General features: G+C 45.2%; 1 protein-coding gene and 1 long non-coding RNA gene across 3 annotated transcripts in view; one reads left to right on the forward strand and one right to left on the reverse strand.

The window, feature by feature from the left end:
- LOC139061100 (uncharacterized) overlaps positions 1-19,709 on the forward strand; it is an 89,112-nt gene that overhangs the window by 33,336 nt on the left and 36,067 nt on the right. The gene's annotated exons all lie outside the window — the stretch shown is intronic.
- On the reverse strand, positions 297-19,610 carry LOC139061096 (uncharacterized). The gene is made up of 6 exons (XM_070540624.1): positions 19,189-19,610; positions 14,180-14,339; positions 13,222-13,318; positions 10,876-10,929; positions 5,820-5,972; positions 297-1,277 (listed from the first exon to the last, which is right to left on the reverse strand). The coding sequence occupies exons 2-6, from the start codon at positions 14,183-14,185 to the stop codon at positions 1,264-1,266; spliced, it is 324 nt and encodes a 107-aa protein (XP_070396725.1). The 5' UTR covers positions 14,186-14,339; positions 19,189-19,610; the 3' UTR covers positions 297-1,263.

The raw sequence follows: 19,709 nt of genomic DNA on the forward strand, positions 1-19,709 counted from the left end.
AAGGAATGTTTTCTTGTTGTTGTTGTTGTTGTAAACTCTATGCCACGAGCCACCGCACACATTACCAAAATATGCTTTCACACGCCACAAAATGTGGAAAAAAGGCTTTGCAATCTGGTGTGTTGGGTATGTGGCAAATATCCCAATGCCCTGCGTACTTGCTATGAAAGTTTCACGGCATTTTCCTCCAAATATTTACTCGCACCAGCTCCCGTTACCCTCCCTGCTCTCCGCATGGCAAAGCGAAAGCTGGACAGCTTCACCACAAGGGCCTCACAATACGGCTGCTCTGCTGGTGGAAGAAATAATTTCTATTATATACATCAAGCTTTGTCGCCTATATGCACAAGGCTGACTGCATGCCAGGGAATGAGCATAGTTCCAATTGCCACGACAAATGTGTTGGTAAGTACAAAAAAGTATCTTAGCAATATGGACAACACAAAAATCACGACATATACACCATGGCGCGTGATCATTTCGCGAGGGAACTCACTGGGTGCGCAAGCCAGCTGCAACACATGCTCGCACGGCATTCTACTCATTATCATGTATTGTCGAAAAATTGATGTCCTAAGGTTCATGTCGCGCATCCAATGCACAAGCCTTTTTATCACCCAAGCACTTTGAAAAGCTAAAGAAGGCTACCAGCTTTGCTCGGAGACGTGAAGCAGAAACGTGCGTTTATCCGGCGAGTGCAGCACAATACCGAAAAGATGCGCGCATTATCTACAGGCAATCATCAAATGAAGTTCGCGTATACTTTAGCTTGTGCCAAAAAGCAAGAGGGTCAGGAACAAGTTTCCGAACAATAGGAAAAGCAAACTGCTCGGGAACTAAACTTCACAGAACATTTGCGAGAAAACACGTTCGAAACAACACAATGTGGGCGAGAACGCAGCTTAGAATGAGCTTTCTGCATGTCCTCAAACATTTTGCAGTCGCTTTCACTGCACACTAATTATTAGGCTGCTGCTTGAAAAACGGTAAACAGTCTTACAGACCACATGGGCAAAATGCGCGAAATTCTATGCATTGTCTATAATCAAAGCTTCAAATTTCGAGAAATGGGGCAGCGTGGTACAGTCTTGAAGAACCCTTGTTCCTTGTTCATAGACGCAACAGTTCGGCACTTTTTTGCACTACCTTGAAGCACTGTGTGTGGTGGAGTTTGGTTCGGACCAAGTGAAGTTGGTGACCAGTCGATGGTAAGGCTTACACCTGAAGGCTCGCCTGAACGCTGCTACTGAAGGTAGAGCCAAGTTACATATGGCTCTCTGCAAAAAAGAAAGAAGGTGATAATGAGAGAGAAAAAAAAAACTGGCAGTTTCACCAGAACAGTGAAACATTGGCAGTGATAAGAAAGGTTTTCTTCAATGCTTTTTAAGCATTGAAGGAGCCCGGTTTAATGTTGCGCTTAGCGAGTTTCGGCGAATCGCAGCATGCTAGGCATCCGCGGCGGCTTAGCAACTATATGGTGTTGTGCTGCTAAGCATTAGGCCGCAGCATCATGTCGCCGGCCACAGTGGCCACATTTCGATGGGGGCGAATGCAAAAATGGGCGTTTGCAGTGCATTGTGGGCACAATAAAGATACCCTGGTAGTCAGAATTAATGAGGAGTCCCCCAACTACGGCATGAATCATAATAAAGTCGTGGTTTTGGCTTGTAAAACTCCAGAATTCAAAGCACGCAAGAAAACTCGTGCTTGGTAGAATGAAGAGCATCCTGGTACCTACGAAACGTCCACGGGAAACTTTTCATGACGCTTGAATAAGGACAATATGCTGACGTAGAAATACCGCATACGTTAAATAAGTTTGGGCATTCAGCGTAACTTACGGCCTGATTCTTCTCAAGTTAAAAAAAAAGCGCCTTACATTTCGATTGGAAGTTGTGCGGCAAAGCCGCGTCTTGTTCTCGCAGGTGCTATGATCAAGCCACTCGTCCCGTTCATGTTATTTAGTACATGGAGACGAAAAAATTGGTGTTGCCTCAAAGCCCTGCACCATAAGTTGTCCGGTTCGTTGCGCCAAAAAAATTAAAAAAGAAATAAGAAAACGTTGTTTGGTGACTAACGACCAGATTACTGATACAGGTAGCGTATTAGAGGAGGAGGAGTAAACCTTTATTGTAGAACCAGCACTTTATGATGGCCGGGCGTAAGCCTCCCACGAAGGCACGTCGAGGGCTTGCCTCGCCGCCGCCTCACGGGCGTGCTGGGTCGCCCAGGTTTGGTCGTCGAGGGCGGAGCTCCGCAGAGCCTCATGCAACCTCGACGAGAGAGTCGTGGTGTTAGTCTGCGTGTACTGTGATGGGCACTCCCATAGCATATGCGGAAGCGTCGCTGGGTGAATTCCACAGCACCAGCCGTTGGGGGTAATGTAGACGTCCGGAAATATAAGGTGGAGGCGGGCGGGTGAAGGGTACGTGTTTGTTGGTAGTAGACGCAGGGTGGTAGCCTGCGCCCGGCTGAACTTTGGGTGAGGCGGGGGGAAGCTTCGGCGACTGAGGTAAAAGGCCCATTAGAAAGAAAAATTATTTATTGCAACATAAAAATATAAAAGAAATTAAAGTATAACATTTACAACCTTGTAACTCGGAAATAACAAACGACATTACAATTTTATCAACTGCACCTAACAATACATCTCAAGCAGATAAATTGTTGTATTATACGTTGCCGTAAAATACACCACTTTTTATTACTCTTTTTGCTATCGGTACCCTCGGAAAGGTCCTAACAATTTCATGTAAGGTGTAAATGTAGATATCAAAATTTTACGCTTTGCATGATCCTAAATTTGCATTTAGAAATCTACGATATCTGTTTTTACTGCGGAGCTACACAATTGTGAACGTCGTGAGTGCATCTTTTTTTCGGACTTACCGACATGTCGAAATTTCCGTAAGAGGTTGCAAGCTTTGTACGAAATTTTTCCTTGATAGCGTTATTAAAAAAACCATTTTCTCAAGCGCGACAAGTTTATTTGAAATCGGTTGTCTCATTAGCGCATTTATGTGCGAATTGTGTCTATTTCTTTACCTAAACAAGTAACTTAGCGCAATAAAAACAACGTACGAATCGTTGCAATGTACATGCAATGTACCCTAGTACACGGGCTCATTCGTCATTGTAGGCCACTTGAGTGACATGACGTACGTGCTGGCACGCCTGACGTCCGCTCGTCGTCGGTCTAGCCGGACCCAGTTAGTACATGTTGCCCGTCTTAAGCGGTTTCACCCTACGCTTTCAGAGTGATTCGGACTTGCCCAGCGGGCTTCGTCTGGCAACCGGGGATTTCTACGGCATGAGCCGGGCGAGCTGAAGAGGAAGAAGACGTTAGCGCGTGCAGCCTCGGGACGCCATCTTGACTTCACCACCAATCTCGTCCCTTAAACAAAGCCGGTTTAACATTAACCGTAACAAATATATATATATATACATATATATATATATATATATATATATATATATATATATATATATATATATATATATATATATATATATATATATTATTACAGCCCTGATTGTGAGCATTGCCAGACGCGTGAAACATTGGAACACATGTGCGGGATTGGCCAGCATATGTAGTCGAGTGCAGGGTGTTGAAACGTTACCTAGCCAACGTTCGCTGGCAACCACTGTCGGAGGACGCTATCCTCGGCCCATAGCCTGATACTGCAACTTCAATGCACGCAACTCTAGTAGGACCACTGTGCACGAGCGGCTCTAGTAGGACCACTGTCTCACTTACATAAGCATTCATCATATTTCTTATCATCGTCACCCATCCGAGCACTTTAAGTCCAGTTCCCTCCTCTCCAATGCAGAGCAGCAGAATAGAGCGCGCTAGCTCAGGTTGACCTCTCTGTCTTTCCTCTCAATAAATTCTATCTATCTATCTTACGTAACCTAATATTTAGTTCAACAGGTTACATTAATAGAAAACCCAGGCTGTATCAGCTTACTGATTACTTTCCGCATGCGAAGCCGCGAGAAAGATCCAGTATGTACACGGCTTCGATTTCTTCGTCAATTTTTTTAGATTGGCCGCTTTTCTTGCTGTTGCCTTCACACATGTTCATGGCAAGCAGCCAAAGAAAACAATTAAAACGACCCTAACAATACACAAGACAGATCTAGACACTCTTTACGCTTCTCTTCAATTTGATAAGTCTGCAGTTTCTTTCTTTATTGCCTCAATTTGTGGCCATCGATTAGCTGTTCCAGCTCGTCGAAATCGGTCCTACGTAGCCATGAAACAAAGCATTGCAAACCAGCTACTAATTTTTGTAGTCATTTCTTTCATTCTCGAATGTGAATGCGTGCCTGTATATGAGGGGGGGGGGGCGATGGAGGAGGTTGTAGCTAGGCTTTTGTGTCGTTGTTCTTCCTCTCGTGTGAGTATGTGTGCGAGTGTAGGAGTGTGAACACTTTTTTTCACAGAACACGTCAATGAGATCACAGGTATATCAACGTTGACTGCAAGAAGCCCTCAATTGTAAGGGCTAAAGTGGCAAGAATCAATATGCGCGTTTAACAGCTACAGCCTTTCGATAGCGATTGTTACAAGTTTCTTTCATAATTACGTAGGAGGCAGCAAATGGTTGCCGCGATCACTGCAGGTTAAGCGTCAGCCGCAACGTATCTGCTGGCATTTTGTTTTCTTGGTTTCCGAATTTTACCCTTCTGGGCTACCCATACGTTCCGAAATTATCTCGTTTATGGTATAATCGTTGTAATTTTATTAAGAGAATAAAAATTTTAGACATAATTTCGGAATGTATTGGTAGTCCAGAAGGGCAAAATATAAATGTAGCAGATAACTGTGACCGTTGTGACCAAATAAATGAACTATTATTTTTATGGAGCTGCAACACTGAAAGCAACAAAGTGACTATTTGAGATGCTATAAAAGAGGACTCCAGGTACAGCCTTGACCACCTTGCGTTCTTTAAAGAGGCAATCAAATGGAAGTTGAGTTTTATGCAAACTTTCCCGTCCATTGTAACATAAAGCCGCTCTTACTGCGTGAGGTGGCTAGGTGCAGCAGATAAGATCGAAAAACGTAAAACAGGTGCTGACGCCACCTTGATTTTCTCACACAACCTCGCGGTGCCCTGATAAATTTTGACGACGCTTTTCTCGAAAGAAATTATTTCTTGATGGTATATGTGCGTCAGTAAAAACTCCAGGTAGCCCATGTTATATAGGGGAAGGCATGCGCACACCTACACTTGCCGCTGTTTTTTTATCTGCCACTGAGAGACGCTACCGAAAGACGATCCCCGGATGCGGCACGCTGAGTCAGGGGCGCAGCTCGTGGGGCAAAGTTCACTTTTGCCAAATGGCCGAGCGTAAAAATGCCGAAGATGCTGTCAGAGCCGGAATACAACTGGCACAAGTCACATTCTAGGGACGAACCCGAAGAAAGAGCTGTAGGTGGGTTTCTAGAGTGGTGATCAGTTTAAGCAATACACTCTGCTGTCTTTGCAAACGAACCATCTCTTGTTTTCACTGACAGATCGACTATACTTTAGTCAAAAGGATCCAAGGACGGAGCTGAACAAGTTTTGAGAACTTTTCCCGGGCTCTTGACTTTTACCTATTAATTTCAATAAAGTGTCTCCCTGACTTTATCTTCGAGAAATGAGGTTCCTACTGCAAAATGTCTGAAAACAGATTTTTCGAAGCATGGTTCAACAGCCTATGCAATAGTGCTGTGTTCCTCTTTGCATACCAAAAGCGCGGCCAAAAAATATCAGCAGACGCTTTTGCTGATCGCGAGCGTAGTGCTTAAAGGGGGTACGTACTCTTGTACTTCCCGTCTGGAGTCTGTGGAATATCGAGGACGATGTAGTCGCACAGGCCAGGCTCGGGCGGCACACCGATGATAATATTGACTTTATCCGGGTCACTCGACACGTGTTTGGGAGACGTCATCTGGCACACTAGGGGAGGCTTTTCTGCAAAGAGATAAGAAATGCTTTGCTCTCGGAAGTACTCAGCGTATTGCTGCATTTATAGTGATACGCGCACTCATTGTTTTATGCTTTCAGTGAAAGTTTTTTTACGAACCAATCCGTGCTGCAATGTTATGGCTCAGCGAATGTCGCGACTTTCTTCAAGCGAAGTTTCTCGAATGTTGCCGATGGTTCTATCCATTATCTTCTGATACTGAGCACTGTGTAATCAGGTTGTATGCATGACACGAATTGTGTAGTGCGTTCTGAAATGCATGTGGGCGCCAACGACTCATCTGCGAAGAACGTTCCAAAAGTTCGCCGTTAATTTTAACATGGAAAGTTTACAGCCAAAAGCAAACACAGCAAGGCGTCATAAACTACAAACCTTGCACTATTTCTTCCATACAGTCGCCATCGACATTGAGACATTTGTCGTAGCGTACTATCAGTTTGAAGAAACCACTCTGGTAACACTCAGTGCCCTGCGATGCAAAGCCTGAGACATGACCTCTTCAGCATGCACGATCTATAGGCGTTCATGGCTAGCGGATACACTGGTCCCACGTGCCCATTCATACCGGTTAAAAGTGCGGATTTCCATTGCCAACAATGTTGCCAGCACCCGTCTGTCTGCCATGGTGATTTGTACTCGAATAACCGCGGTCACGCCGGTCTGCTGCTACTCTCTTCGGCGCTCTGCGCATGCGTCATTTCGCTTCCGCTTCCGCTCCTTCCGTCGTTGAACAAACAAAGGGCGTCGATTTTGACGTTGTACATTATGACATTATACCGTCTACATTATAATTCGATTATTTACGTTCGTGCCCGCGTAAAGAAATGGCAAACGTACCTCGAGGCCAATGTTTTAACCAAGCTGCGTTGAAGCTAGATTTAATATGCTGTCATCAGGAGGGGAAGTCCGTTTCATGTTGTCAGACTGCCAGCATGTAATTTCGTGGCGCTACCTGGGGAAAACATTTTCGGTGCTCTCGGTGGCGTCTGAGGACTAATAGAGTCAAGAGAAAAACTCATATCAGTAATAATCACAAGACCACGCCTATACTTTGTCCCCTCTTTGCGATTGGATGAAGTGATGGCTGATTTTGCTATTTATTTTTTGCGGTCATGGCACACAATCTGCAAGATCGAACTCAGAAGTGGGTGGGCTGATTGCTGGCGTGTTGTTGCGTCATTACGGTGTGACCGGTGGAAGTCATTATGCGAAATCCGAGGCGACATGTCGCTGGTCGCTCTCGCTCGAAAATCGCTTGTAGTAGTTGAGCCTTAAAGCCAACGCGCTTGGCCTGCAGATGAGATTAAGATGGCCGCTTCTTGTACTCCTTGCTATCGCTGAGTTTGAGTGTTAATTGTTTTGTGGGTACAAATTCACCCAATGAAGAGATGGTTTCTGCGACTATAGTAGTTGTGCCACCTCTTATTCCTGAACGTCATTACAACGTGACGCCCACGTGAAGCTCAAATCGTGAAGACAACGCAACGTCGCCTCTCACCATTGAGCTAGCCGCAGACTACGAAAGCGGGCCTCGAAACTTGGTCTTCTACCCGAGTCGTCGAGGAAGATCGCAGCCACGTCGGCTACTCCAATGACCAACCTTGCATCGCCTGCAGTCATCTTACTGCAACAAACAAGGGAACCACCCAACTTCCACTGAGCTCCGTCCGACAACTCGGAAACCTCACTCAAGCCTTCAACAGCTGGTAATCCGAGCATATCTACTCCGTGTGTCCGACTTGGAAGACGTCGCGAGTGCCTAGATCGAGATTGGGGTGTTTACATTAGCGACGCGGGACGTTTTTCGAAGCAAATTCGCGAGGACCTTCACAAAAAACTGGCTGTGGCTTAGCTAAGGTTAAGCCCAGGATGCGAAGCATACTAGCCTTTATTTTAACGCGATAGCGTTAAGGAGCTCGTGTCGCAGAAAAGCCAGTGTCATCGGCATCGGCTCAGGCGTGCGGCGTTTGCTCAGGCGCACATTTCGTTGTCGCGCCGAACGCTGCGTTGCTCGACGCTCACCACGTCCGATACGGGGCGCGTAGCCGCTGCGCCGTAGCAAAGCCACCTAGAAACAGTCTCTGTAGCATGCCGCAACCTTCGCTTCTCATTCCAACGAGCAGCGCTGTCTCCAGGAGGCATCTCACCTCGTGAGTGTCTAGCAGAGGCAAGCGCAGCTGCTTATATACCACCGCGACGCCGCGAGCGACGGCGCGAGTTGGAGCCCCGCTTCTCCTCTGTCGTGACGTCACGGTGTCACGTGGTCAGCCTTGAAGGCGACGCCGCGAGCGACGGCGCGAGTTGGAGCCCCGTTTCTCCTCTGGCGTGACGTCACGGCGTCACGTGATATTGAAAGCGACACCGCTGCGCCTGAGGAGCTGGGTTGAGCTCTAGTAATATGCTTCGCATAAAACCACCCACAATGAAAGCGCTAAAGCCCTGCTTGCAGTCTGTGTACAGCTAGTGAACGAGAGCATCGCCATTTTCACGGAAGAGATGACTCGGCTGTTTTGCCTGGTCAACCCCAGCATTCCGGAAGAGAAGAAGGAAAAGCCCGACAGTTCAGCTGCGTGCGTCTCGAGAACCAACAAAGGATGGACAGACAACATCAGAACCTTCGACCACGCCACGTTGAAATACGAGCCCGGCGACCATGTTTGGATTGTTTCTCGATACCCCGACGCACTCTGAGTGGAAAGGTTATTCGACGTTATTTCATGCCATACACGATCATTCGGCGTATTGGTGCATTGGACGGTCAGGTCGTGCTGGATGGCAAGCCGAATGGCATGCCATTGTCTTAGAGCTGTCGTCATTAAACCGCGATTAAGCCGCCACTGGCATGCCACCGCTGTCCTTGCGTCGTCGTGAGGAGGTTGCTATCACGCTCCCGCTGTCAACGTGCTTTCGTCGTCACGGCGTCGTCTTCATACAAGCTTCGTCACACACTCGTCGTCATCGCTGTGTCCTCATGCCGCAGTTGTGCCGTCGCAGTCTTTAGGTTGTAGTCATAGAGTCGTCGTTATGCATCCGTCCTCAACCAGTCGTCATGCCGTGGTGGTCATGCCATATTCTCCATTCCCACCTCGTCATCCGGAGGCCGTCATAGCTTAGTGGTCACGCAATCATCGCCATATCATTGTCCTCATGTCACCTTCGCCAAGCTGTCATCGTTACACATTTGTCAAAAGTGAGGAATCGCCATCTCATTGCCGTAATGCCATCATTGTCGCACGGCCTTCTTCCTTACATCATTGCTATTTCTTTTCATCGTTTCATCGAGATCTTTGCGTCAGCGTAATACAATCGTCGTCATGCCACCATGCTCATGGGCGACATTGGCAAACGAGGCCTAGAGCAATGAAGGGCGATACAGGCGTATTTCGGCATATATCGGATGCAACAGAAGTCACAGAATGACCACTATATACGTTAATAGACGTGACTTCAGAAATACGGTGTATCCCTACGCTCGTATGCTAATCGCATTAGACAGTTTTAGTTTAGCGCTTGCAACCGAACGTAAAAGCAATAGGTACGTAAATAAAAGCGTCATCCTCACTGCGCATGCTGGGAACGCTATTGAGTTTCTGTGGTTTACGTGCGCTATGATAACGTACGTTATTCGGTGAGTTTAACGTCCGTATTGTTTACGGATGCTAAAAAATAGCGTTGTCGAACATGGCGGCACCCATGGCTCCCGCTTCAGCGGGAATTCTCGGGATGGCTGCGCTCTCACTCGCGTCGATCACCAGTAACTAGTGTAGCGAGCTTTTGCTTCCTCAAAACTAACCAGAATGGTTTGTTACGTGCGCATAGCGCGTCCATTTTCTGAGATCGTTCGGCGATTCTGGCTCCCGTAGGCCTAACGAGACGCGTCCACATAGCTACAGCAGGATGGATGCTAATGGATCGTGTTGGCTTGGATATTTTTGGCAAGAGGTGCTAGACGTTGTCCTGTTTTATGAAGTTTTGTTTACGTTTGTTTTTCCGTAAGGTTAACTAAAAGACTTGAAAGGACGCGCACTGGAACGTCCCGCAAAGGTGCTTACGTTCAACGTACGTAAGGCGACAAGCGCTATTCTAAAGCTGTCTGTTATCGTCGGCAGTGATCGTGAGATGAGTTCTACTGTTATTTAAAGTGGAGCTGTTAGAACCTCGCTGGGTTTCTCTTGACGTTCGCAGCTTCATCGAGCGGGGTGAAAGAGAGCTGAGAGAGAGTGAAAGTAGAGTATAAAAATAGCATCGCGCAGCATAGTGACGTAACGAAAATAGGTGGAGCCTGGCGGGGGAGAAGGAGCGGCGTGGCGGGAAGACATGTGGTGTGACGTCAATATTCTCTATTGAAAACTCGCATGCTCGCTTCTGCAGATTTGAAGAAGCTGTCAATAGTACACTGCGCCTAAGCTAGCATGCATCAGAGCTAAGGCGCGGTGGTTGCCGCCACGTCCCGTCGGTACAGCATCTGGCACACGGCATCGACGCGTATGGCGTCTCAACAAATCGCTTCTGTTGCGGCGGGCGCCTGAAATGGTGCGACGTCCCAACCGAAACCCTCCACAGAGGAAGACGGCACGGATTTTTCAGAAGCCTTAACCTCCCCCAGCTCTGCTCGTCGCTGGTGTTTGCGATAGCAGTGCGACGCGTAATTTTCAAAGCCTTTTTCATTTCCTCCTACTACACTTCCCCTTCGTATTTTCTTATTGCAGTATGCAAGGAAACGCAGACAGAGGAAAACGCTGATTAACGATTGATGCGCAAAACTTGTTCTTGTTTTCCTGTATCCGTGTTTCTGTACATGGCGCAAGAAAATACGAAGCGTCATCGTCGAGCTCCTTTTATCATTTTTATGCATTTTCTCATCGAAATGTGGCTAAGAATAAGGCTTACTCCTTGGAGGACTAGACGTCGTTGTCGGAGTAGAGGTTGGCAAAGGGGTCACCGCTGGGTATGATTGGATAAAGATGAGGATTAGAAGGGAGAATCGGTAAAGTCATAATAATAGCCGGATAAGACCGTATGGACACGTGGGACGAAGGCTTTAGCATGAACCACTGCGATGACCTATAATGTTTCCCACATATCGACCCAAGTTTATGTAACGGCTTCCGGGTGGACTCGGTATAGTAAACCATGGTTTGATTCTGTGGTCTTCAAGTACAACTTCCTCGAATCAGAGAACAATCAAATTACGAGGAGGACAACTCCGTTGTTATTTCGAATATTAGCACACCCCTTAGTTAAACGTTGTATTATTATCAAGGAGGCGGCAATGCACACCAGAATAATTAAGGTATCGCGTGAAAAACTCGACTGAATTACCTTTTATGCAGGCAACATGTGTGCCCTCATATACGTATACGTACAAACGTTTATGGGCCCGCGTAGGCAAGAAAGCGCACACGAATAATTGGAAAACTGAATAATGAATCGTTGATAAAAGGTATTCCTCAGAAAACTCCATCGGTTGCACTTCACTCCGACGTATTCGTTCATTCTCTTTGCCCCAAGTTGAGAATTAAAATATGGTAATTTTATGTAAAATACGTTGGGTTAACAAACACTCCGATAGCTCGCCTTTGGCCTGAACGCAATGTAAAATAAAAGTATCTTTACTTACGTGTATGCGTGCCTGACAGAAAAGAGGGACAAATTGCGCAAATAGCTCGGTTGAAATAAAGAAGTTTGACCAAGACACCAAACACTTGTCACTTCACGTACAGAAATACGCTACTCTACAGACATAGGCATGCTAGGTTCCAGTTTTCTTCGTGCTAAATTGTAAAGCCTTAGTAATGGAGCGCAAATGCAACATCGGTTAAGACTATGCACGTCTACATGCATGCCAAGCAGGTTGGCATGCTGCGAGACGTGAAAATATACGGAAGAGGGCTTAACTTGTGTGTATCTGTGACAAAGGATGTGAGCGTAGATAAAGCAGAGAAAAACGCGAATGGAAAACAGAATATGAAAAGTAGCCACTCGTGAAGGCATGGCTAAACACTCACCAATATTTGACGTACGTACTCTTGTAAGATTCCCTTTTGTAAGTGATGAACCAACGGCTGCTGAGTGGCGCAATTCATCGTGGCGGTAGACAGCGTTGACAGGTACCTTGTGGCCAGCATTATAGCCTACTCGAATGTCAGAGCACTTTTTTTTGTAGCCGGAGTAAAGAATACCTTTATGAGAAATTGAGTTCCTTTAGTTTTACCTGTGGCCTTGGAAAAAGCTGCTGACAGTCAGCTGGTATTTATAACTTGACGCTGCCCACAGGCAAGAAAAGACAAGAAAGTGTATGACATCGTGACATGATCGCAAAAACACGCCATAGTGTCTCGTGAACATGGTGTGGTGCCCAACATTATTGAAAAGCACAGAACAACTTATCATTGTTACGGAGAAGAAAAAAAAAGTTTTCTTTGAGAAAGAAAACAAGTCATACAACAGTAATGCGAATAAATTGCTTTCGAAGGCGGAAATTAAAACACTTCTACAGATTTCTCAGGTCATAACAAAACTGATTTTGAGGCATTCAGCGAATCTCGGAGTGAGTTTAGCAAGTCATTATATAATCAAAAGGAGCAGTCGTTGAATTACACCTCGAAGCTTCATTTTAAGTGTCTCGTCAGCTGCCAGCGACATTTTCTACTAAATGTTCTGCCACCAGACCTTCCGCATCTGCATTCGGACACTATAGCACATGAGCTATGGGTTATCGGTGAGACTACAATGTATCCGGATTAGCACAAGACTAAAATATCTTGAAATAAAATAAGCTCGGCCATACGCGACGTTCGTACATGTGACTTTAGAGCACGGTTTGAGATGTTTATTTGCCACTACACAACTGAGTCTGACTGCACCGTGGGCTGATCTGTAAAAGCCTTCGACGTCACGCAGCTACTTGAGAGACAGACGAAGTGAAAGAGAAAAATACATTAATGTTGGAAAGCAGGAAAGGTGAGCATGGCGGCCATGCTTCGGAATTGCTACTCCGCGCTATGTGGGAAGGGGAAAATGGAGAACGTAAGAGGAGAAGAGGTAGATGGTGATAAGGAGGGAAGGGGAAGAAACAAGTGCATGAAAATACAATTTGTACGGAGCTATGACTGCTGGCTGTCGCAACAATTCTCTTACTATGCGGCGGTGTGCACAGCCTTGCCTGATTGTACGGTAAAGTTGAATTACCTTTGCAAGATGAACGCTAATATCCGCTAGGGTCAACACGCTTACTTGTTATTACACTGGCTGCTCCTGCTGAATCGCTTACTTCGCGGTTTCTGGTCGAGCGATGGTGCTCAGAAAATGCCATGACCAGCGTAGTGAACACCTGCACAAACAGCACGTAAGAACACGATTTGTATCAGTAGTTCATAGCGCGGTGTCATTGGCCGCAGTGTCCTTAAAAATTCACCGCAATGGTAATCCAACAGTTCACAACCAAATGCCATCATGCCAATACTGGTGACGCTTTATAACGGTTCAATATCGATGCAGTAGGAATTGCATATTTCCTCTACGTCACTGTATTCTTACGTGTGTTTTTTGTGGACTACGATGTCAGAATTGGTAGGTCAGTTGCACCACGACCAAGAAAACTTGCTGCCCGTCAGGCAGGATGCAACTGAGCGTCATTGATGTTCCACACGTAGCAGGAAGACAGGAGGCCCTAGAGGCCACTGCGTAATACTTGGCAACGTCTGCAACAACTCCTCCCGCTTTGCGTCAAGACGAAGATGGTCGCTGATAGCACGTTTCCACCATGGACCCAACAAAGCATTGGTGAATGTGTCACAAGGAATCCTTTGTGATGTAACAAGAACGGTGGTTACCAAAAGGGTACCCACTGTACTTTTAGTGAGTGCTTCATGGTAAAATGTTCATTTACTACTGTTGCTCCTGTTGATTACGATAGTGATATATAGGGGAAAATGACGCCTAATTCAGACACCTTGAGGGAGCACTTGAAAAGTCGTCAAGAGAGAGGGAGTGGGAAGTGAAAGTGGATTGAGGAAGAGTGAGAATGGGGGCTACTAGACTCCACCATGTGCAGAAGCCGACAGGTGGCCATCTGGAGCAAGCAGGCAAGCATTGTAGCAGGCGCTAACAAACTACCAACCTACAAACTCCAAGCTACCTTAGCGGCAGCGACCTTAGACTAGACTAGACATTGGCTACGGTGCCTACTCACCTCCATGTACCCGGACCGCCGAGTGGTTAGTGGCAAGGCTCCCAAGACGCGCCCAGCAAAATCTCTCTAGGAGAGTCCGTTCCACGCTCCTGCGCTTACGGACTGGCTGCACCTGGACGGCGGCCCGACTGTAGGCCAAGGGTCGTGCCTCGTCACCTGCCTGCAAGAAGTGAGGAGAACCCGAGGCTCTGGTTTCCTGGCGCAACAACGCTCGACACTGATCACCACCTACATACGCCAGTGTGTTGCAACGGCCACAAAGACTCAGTGGTATGGAATGGTATTTTATTCCTTATGCGATGGCGCACACCCACTGTGGGGGAGTGGCCAAGATTTGGATGAAATTAGGCAGTCTTTATTAAATACTAACATTGGTAAAGCCAACTGGAGGAAATGAACAAAAATAAAATGTTAAACAATTCGAGACAATCTCTTTGTAGCAATTATAGATTCCTCCACGGTTAGCAAATATCCCTGTGGCACTTTCCAAGAGAGGAGGCTCGTAGAGAAAGGATATTTATAATTGAAAAGCTTTAACCAAGCTGCGTTATTCTTCATTGTAGAACATTTTTTCTTAAAGAAGTAAAACAGCGGCAGAATATGAAAAAAATGATCTATTGTTTCAACTTCTCCACAGACTGGGCACAGAGGGGAAGGCACCACACGAGCCCTGTTACGATAGAAGTTTAATTTTCGTACTCGACAACGTAATTGGGTAAAGATGACTTCAGTTTTTCTGGTGTGAAAGGAATTTTTGGGCCAAGGGAATAGCAGGTGTCCATATTCTGAAAAATGAGCTACAGCTGGGTTCAAGAAGTCTTGAATAATTTTATATCTCCTGAATCTAGTAGTCGTTAGGTAAGCTGTTGTAGGAAGTAATGGTAATACAGGGCCACTGAGGGAAGCTCTTGCGAGAGTGTCAGCCATTTCGTTCATGACTAATCCTTTGTGTCCAGGCAGCCAAACCAAAATAATTAAATATATGTGGGCAGGCAATAGAATATGAAATGTACGTAAAAGGTCAGTGACCCCATTAGCTTTGAGCGAGGAATATAAGGATAAAGAATCTGTTGTTATTACTACCGCCGATATTGACGAATATAGTTTGCCTAGGGCTAGAACTACAGCTAGAAATTCAGCCGAAAATACGGAAAAGAAGTCCGGAATCCAGATTGCAAATTACCAGTCCACAGCGGGAGGGAAAATGCTAGTTCCAGATTTTTCTTCACACTGTGAGGCGTCTGTCGCAATGACCGTACTTGTAAACTCAATAAGTGGTCCTGTAATAAGCGGTTTAATATATCATAAGAAATAAGTTTTGCATTATTTGGGGTAGATGTCATCATACATAATTTGCAGGTTCTCTCACACATCACAAATAGTCGGTACCTCCCAGAGACGTACATTTAAGGGATTGATCAATGTTTGTACGAAGACCACCTGTCGTGTATGAAAACGATGCCAGTGTACTCCGAAGTGCAGACTGGGAAATGAATATGTATTGTAATCTTGTAATAGAGGATTCATACAATTTTAAGACTCTTTGCACCGTCACGAAACGAAATCTACACAATATTCAGGGCAACCTGACTTCTTGGGGTAGTATGTTATTGGCAACGCATTTCGGTAACCTGCAACACAGTCGTAGGGCTCTCCGCTCAAGTAGAACAAGGGGACCTAATTTATAAGCTGGAGCACCAGAAAATAAAACACATCCAAATTCTCAATTGGACTGCATTTACATTTTGTATATCATTAAAAGTGGATCTCTCCGCATTCCGGAGCGACTGTTGCACAGCTTACGTAGCATACCAACTGCTCGCACTCCATTTTTGACTATGTGGTCAATATGGCCGAGCCAACTGAGCGAACTGTCATACACTACACCTAAAGATTTCAGCGACTCAAATTGAGATATAGTCTCGAGGCGATAGGATATCGATATGTTAACGGGAGTGTTAAGCGGTAAAACCAATATCGAGAATTTTCTAACGTTTATTGAAAGGCGAATTTTGTTTAACCAGGTTTCTATGGCGTTGAGGTAGTTCTGCAGTCGATAATATAGACAGAGAATTTCACTGTCTGATGCGAAGAAAGCATTGTCATCCGTGTGTACGTACGTTTGTACATCTTGGTGAAGAGGAATGGAACACATCAGAATATTAAATTGTAATGGGGAAGTGACAGCTCCTTGAGGAACACCTCGTGATTGATTATGTATACTAGAGGAAACGCCTCTTAGACAGCAGTAAAATGTTCTCCCATCTAAATATCACCAATCCAGTTTGATAAACAATTTCGAATCTCTAGATTTCGCAATATATCTAATAAAATTAGGTGTTCTACACTTTTGTAGGCTTTGGAAATGTCTAATGTCTCAAGAGCACCTATTTACCTCTGTCGCCATGCTAATTTTATTCTACTTTCTACGTCCACGTGAGCATGCCATATTGAACATTATGGTCGGAATCCAATTTGGCAGGGGCTAAGGAAGTCTTTGTTCTGTATAAATTTAATCATACGGGCATATAGAATTCTTTAAATGTATTTAACCAAATTTGAAGTTTGCGCAATTTGCCTAATGTTAGTTATTGTATATCCTTCCCCATGATTTTTAAGAATAGGGATGATTTTCTCAATTTTCCACGGAGACGGAATCCATGAGAACCGAATTGAGTAATTACAATAGCTAAAAGGCCATCAGAAGCTCCCTTAAATAAAATTCTGATCTTAGCAGATGTTGCCCCATCCACGCCGGGAGCTGAATCAGGAAGACGCTCCACGTATACAGCCAGTTCTAACATGGAGATTTCTGTAAAATCATCTGATGCCCTTCGTAAGCGAGATGAACTTGGCAAGACAAAATAACATTTAATGTCTAATCACTTCGCGATTTCTTCTGGTGATTGTTTCATTTCATCGCTGCTTAAACGTATAGAGTCAATATTAATTTGACGCGGAAGAACTTTTCTACCGCGGAGAAAACGGAATAATGCATGCTTATTTTTATTGTTAGACAAGAAATCAAAATGCTTACAGTCAAATTCATCTTCGGCTTTAGAAACTGTACGTTTAAAGACAGCTCAAAAAAATTATAGTCACTCCAATTTTTGGGACTCTGGTATTTGCAATATTTTTTTCCAAGCAGCGTTTCTCCTTCTGTTGTCTCGAGCGCATTCTTCATTCCTCCAAGGACTGTAAGAATTTCTTTTATTCAATCTAATCTCAAATTGAGCCTTTTTTTTAGAACTTTCTAAAGCGGAACAGATAATCGTGGTTTTTATGTTCTGTAGGCGCATCAGACAGATGAAAGAACATTTCATAAGCATTTTTTAGAAATGTTGTAATTTATGAAAGTTCGAGCCTGGTCACTCACAAATGTTACAGGACCTGCAACGTCAAATACTATTGGAAGGTAATCACTGTTTGTCAAACAATCAATAGTCGACCAAGAAGTTACGCAGAGATTCGGGCCACAGAATGTAAGATCTAGTTAAGAGCAAGATCGGCCTCTCTCAAACGCAATAATCTGGAGATTACACACGTTTGTCGATTGTCCAACAACCAGTTCAACAGTCGGGTGCCGCACAAATCTGTTCTTAAACCCCATGAGATATTGTGAGAATTGCAGTCACCTGTGATTACGATGTCACGTTCGCAAGAGTTAATAACACTATCCAGTGTGCTAGTGTCCTGTATGCCAGATGGAAAATATGCATTAACTACGGTAAAGGGACAACATCCCGGGAGAACCAGCTCCATCGCTAGGATTTCGCACTCTGGAGTAGAAAGTTGAAATAAAATTTTAGCCTTATGGCAAATTTTAGATGAGATAAATGTAATTAATCCGCCACCTCTTGTAGGACAGTCTAATCGAAATGATCTGTAGAGTTTCACTTGAAAAGATTTCTCAGGATTTAGCCACGTTTCCTGTAACATAATTAAATCAGGATTAAGTTGAGAAGTTAGACAAGTTAAATCTACTGAAGCAGAATATAAAGAGTGGCAGTTCCACTGAAGCACTTTTAGTGATCCTATTTTTTGGAAAGTGCCGCAGTCGAAACTGCGTTCTGTGGAATGTTTTCCTTTAACACAACGGTAGACTTACTTTTCTTAGCTTTTTAGTGAGGACCGGGGGAGGAGTATTCATCAATAGGAGGCATGGTTCTTTTATATGCTTGAGCATTGAGTTCCACCTCTGTCGTCTCCTAATCTGTATTAATCATATTACAAGTTGTAGGGCCCGCGGAACACGGAGTTGAAAGTTCAATATCATTATTGCAAGGATTGGGATCTGATCTTTTATGGTTGGTTTGGGACTCAGGATCAAGTGTTTGCGTTGTCAGTGGAGGTGGGCAGGTAGTTTCCATCAATTGAGATAAATGACTAGAAACGGCTTCTGTAACTGCCTTTTCCACAGCGGCCTCTATAGTTGCAGTAAGTGATAGGTCCGTGGTAAGATTTTGTCTGCCTATTATCCTCGCATAGCCAGATGCCCTTTCTTTCACAATGTTTACGGCCTCCATTCTAGAGCAGCATCGTCGATCAATTATTTCAATCACCTGTAATTCTTGAGCCCTAACAGAACAGTTTAAATAATTGGCTGGATGATTTATGTCACAGAGACAGCATCGCTCTTCTTGGGCACTACAGTCACTTTGAGAGTGTTCTTCCCCACATGCGCAACAACGTTGTCTTGATTTACACCCTGCTATACCAAGGCCGTATCGCCAGCAATTACGGAATTGAATAGGACGGGACGCCAGGGGTTTAACTCTGAACACAAGGGGCCACACCTTTAGCTCTGATGGGCAGGTAGTTCCAGGAAAAATTGGGATCACCGATCCTGTGGGACCTGCTTATTGTCTACCACTCGATTGTATCGGTAAACAGCAATTACTCGAGTCCCAGAGAATCTCTGTAGTGTTTCAGCGGGAGAAAGATCAGCATCGACACCTCTGACTATTCCCTTATTGCAGGCGAGGTGTTGCAGTGATGTACACACTCACCTGTAATGACGCGAATGATGAGCACTTAAGCAAATCCGCGACACAGGACTCGTCTGACGATCGACACATGACACCTTCGCGGCCGAACTGCCTGACACCCGTGATGGTCTGCTATGAAGAGGTAACAGTATGCAGAGATTTCTGGATCACTTCGGGGTTGGTCAGACGGATAAAGCCTCCATTTGAAGGAACCAGAGCCACCGGGATGCTGCTCACACCACTGCGAATGATCAAATATAGAGGTAATTCATCTGATGAAATAGAGGCCGCCTATGGGGAAAAACTCCTGCCGGAGGAGTTTATCGCCATCAGCCTAGGATGAAGGTGGCGTTAGAATCGATGAGAGCTCAAGAAATAAGTTTAGTAAAATCTAATATCACCCAAAACCTAGCCAAGTGATGGAAGCCGCAGCGGACGTGGAACGTTCTTCTACTTCTGCTGCTCGAGCGAGCTCCGGAGAAGGTGATGATGATGATGATGTCCTGGATGAGTTTGGCGCTTACCCACTCGCGGGGATTGGC

Source organism: Dermacentor albipictus, chromosome 6 (genome assembly GCF_038994185.2).
Source record: "Dermacentor albipictus isolate Rhodes 1998 colony chromosome 6, USDA_Dalb.pri_finalv2, whole genome shotgun sequence".
NCBI classification, from domain to species: domain Eukaryota; kingdom Metazoa; phylum Arthropoda; class Arachnida; order Ixodida; family Ixodidae; genus Dermacentor; species Dermacentor albipictus.

Bases quoted from the DNA above. Each gene is read 5' to 3' on its own strand.
- LOC139061096 (XM_070540624.1), bottom strand. The intron at 10,930-13,221 runs GTAAGCGTGTTG...AATCATACCCAG, and splicing joins AGCAGCCAGTGTAATAACAA to CGGTGACCCCTTTGCCAACC. The intron at 5,973-10,875 runs GTAAGCCTTATT...ATCTCTTTGCAG, and splicing joins GACGTCTAGTCCTCCAAGGA to AAAAGCCTCCCCTAGTGTGC.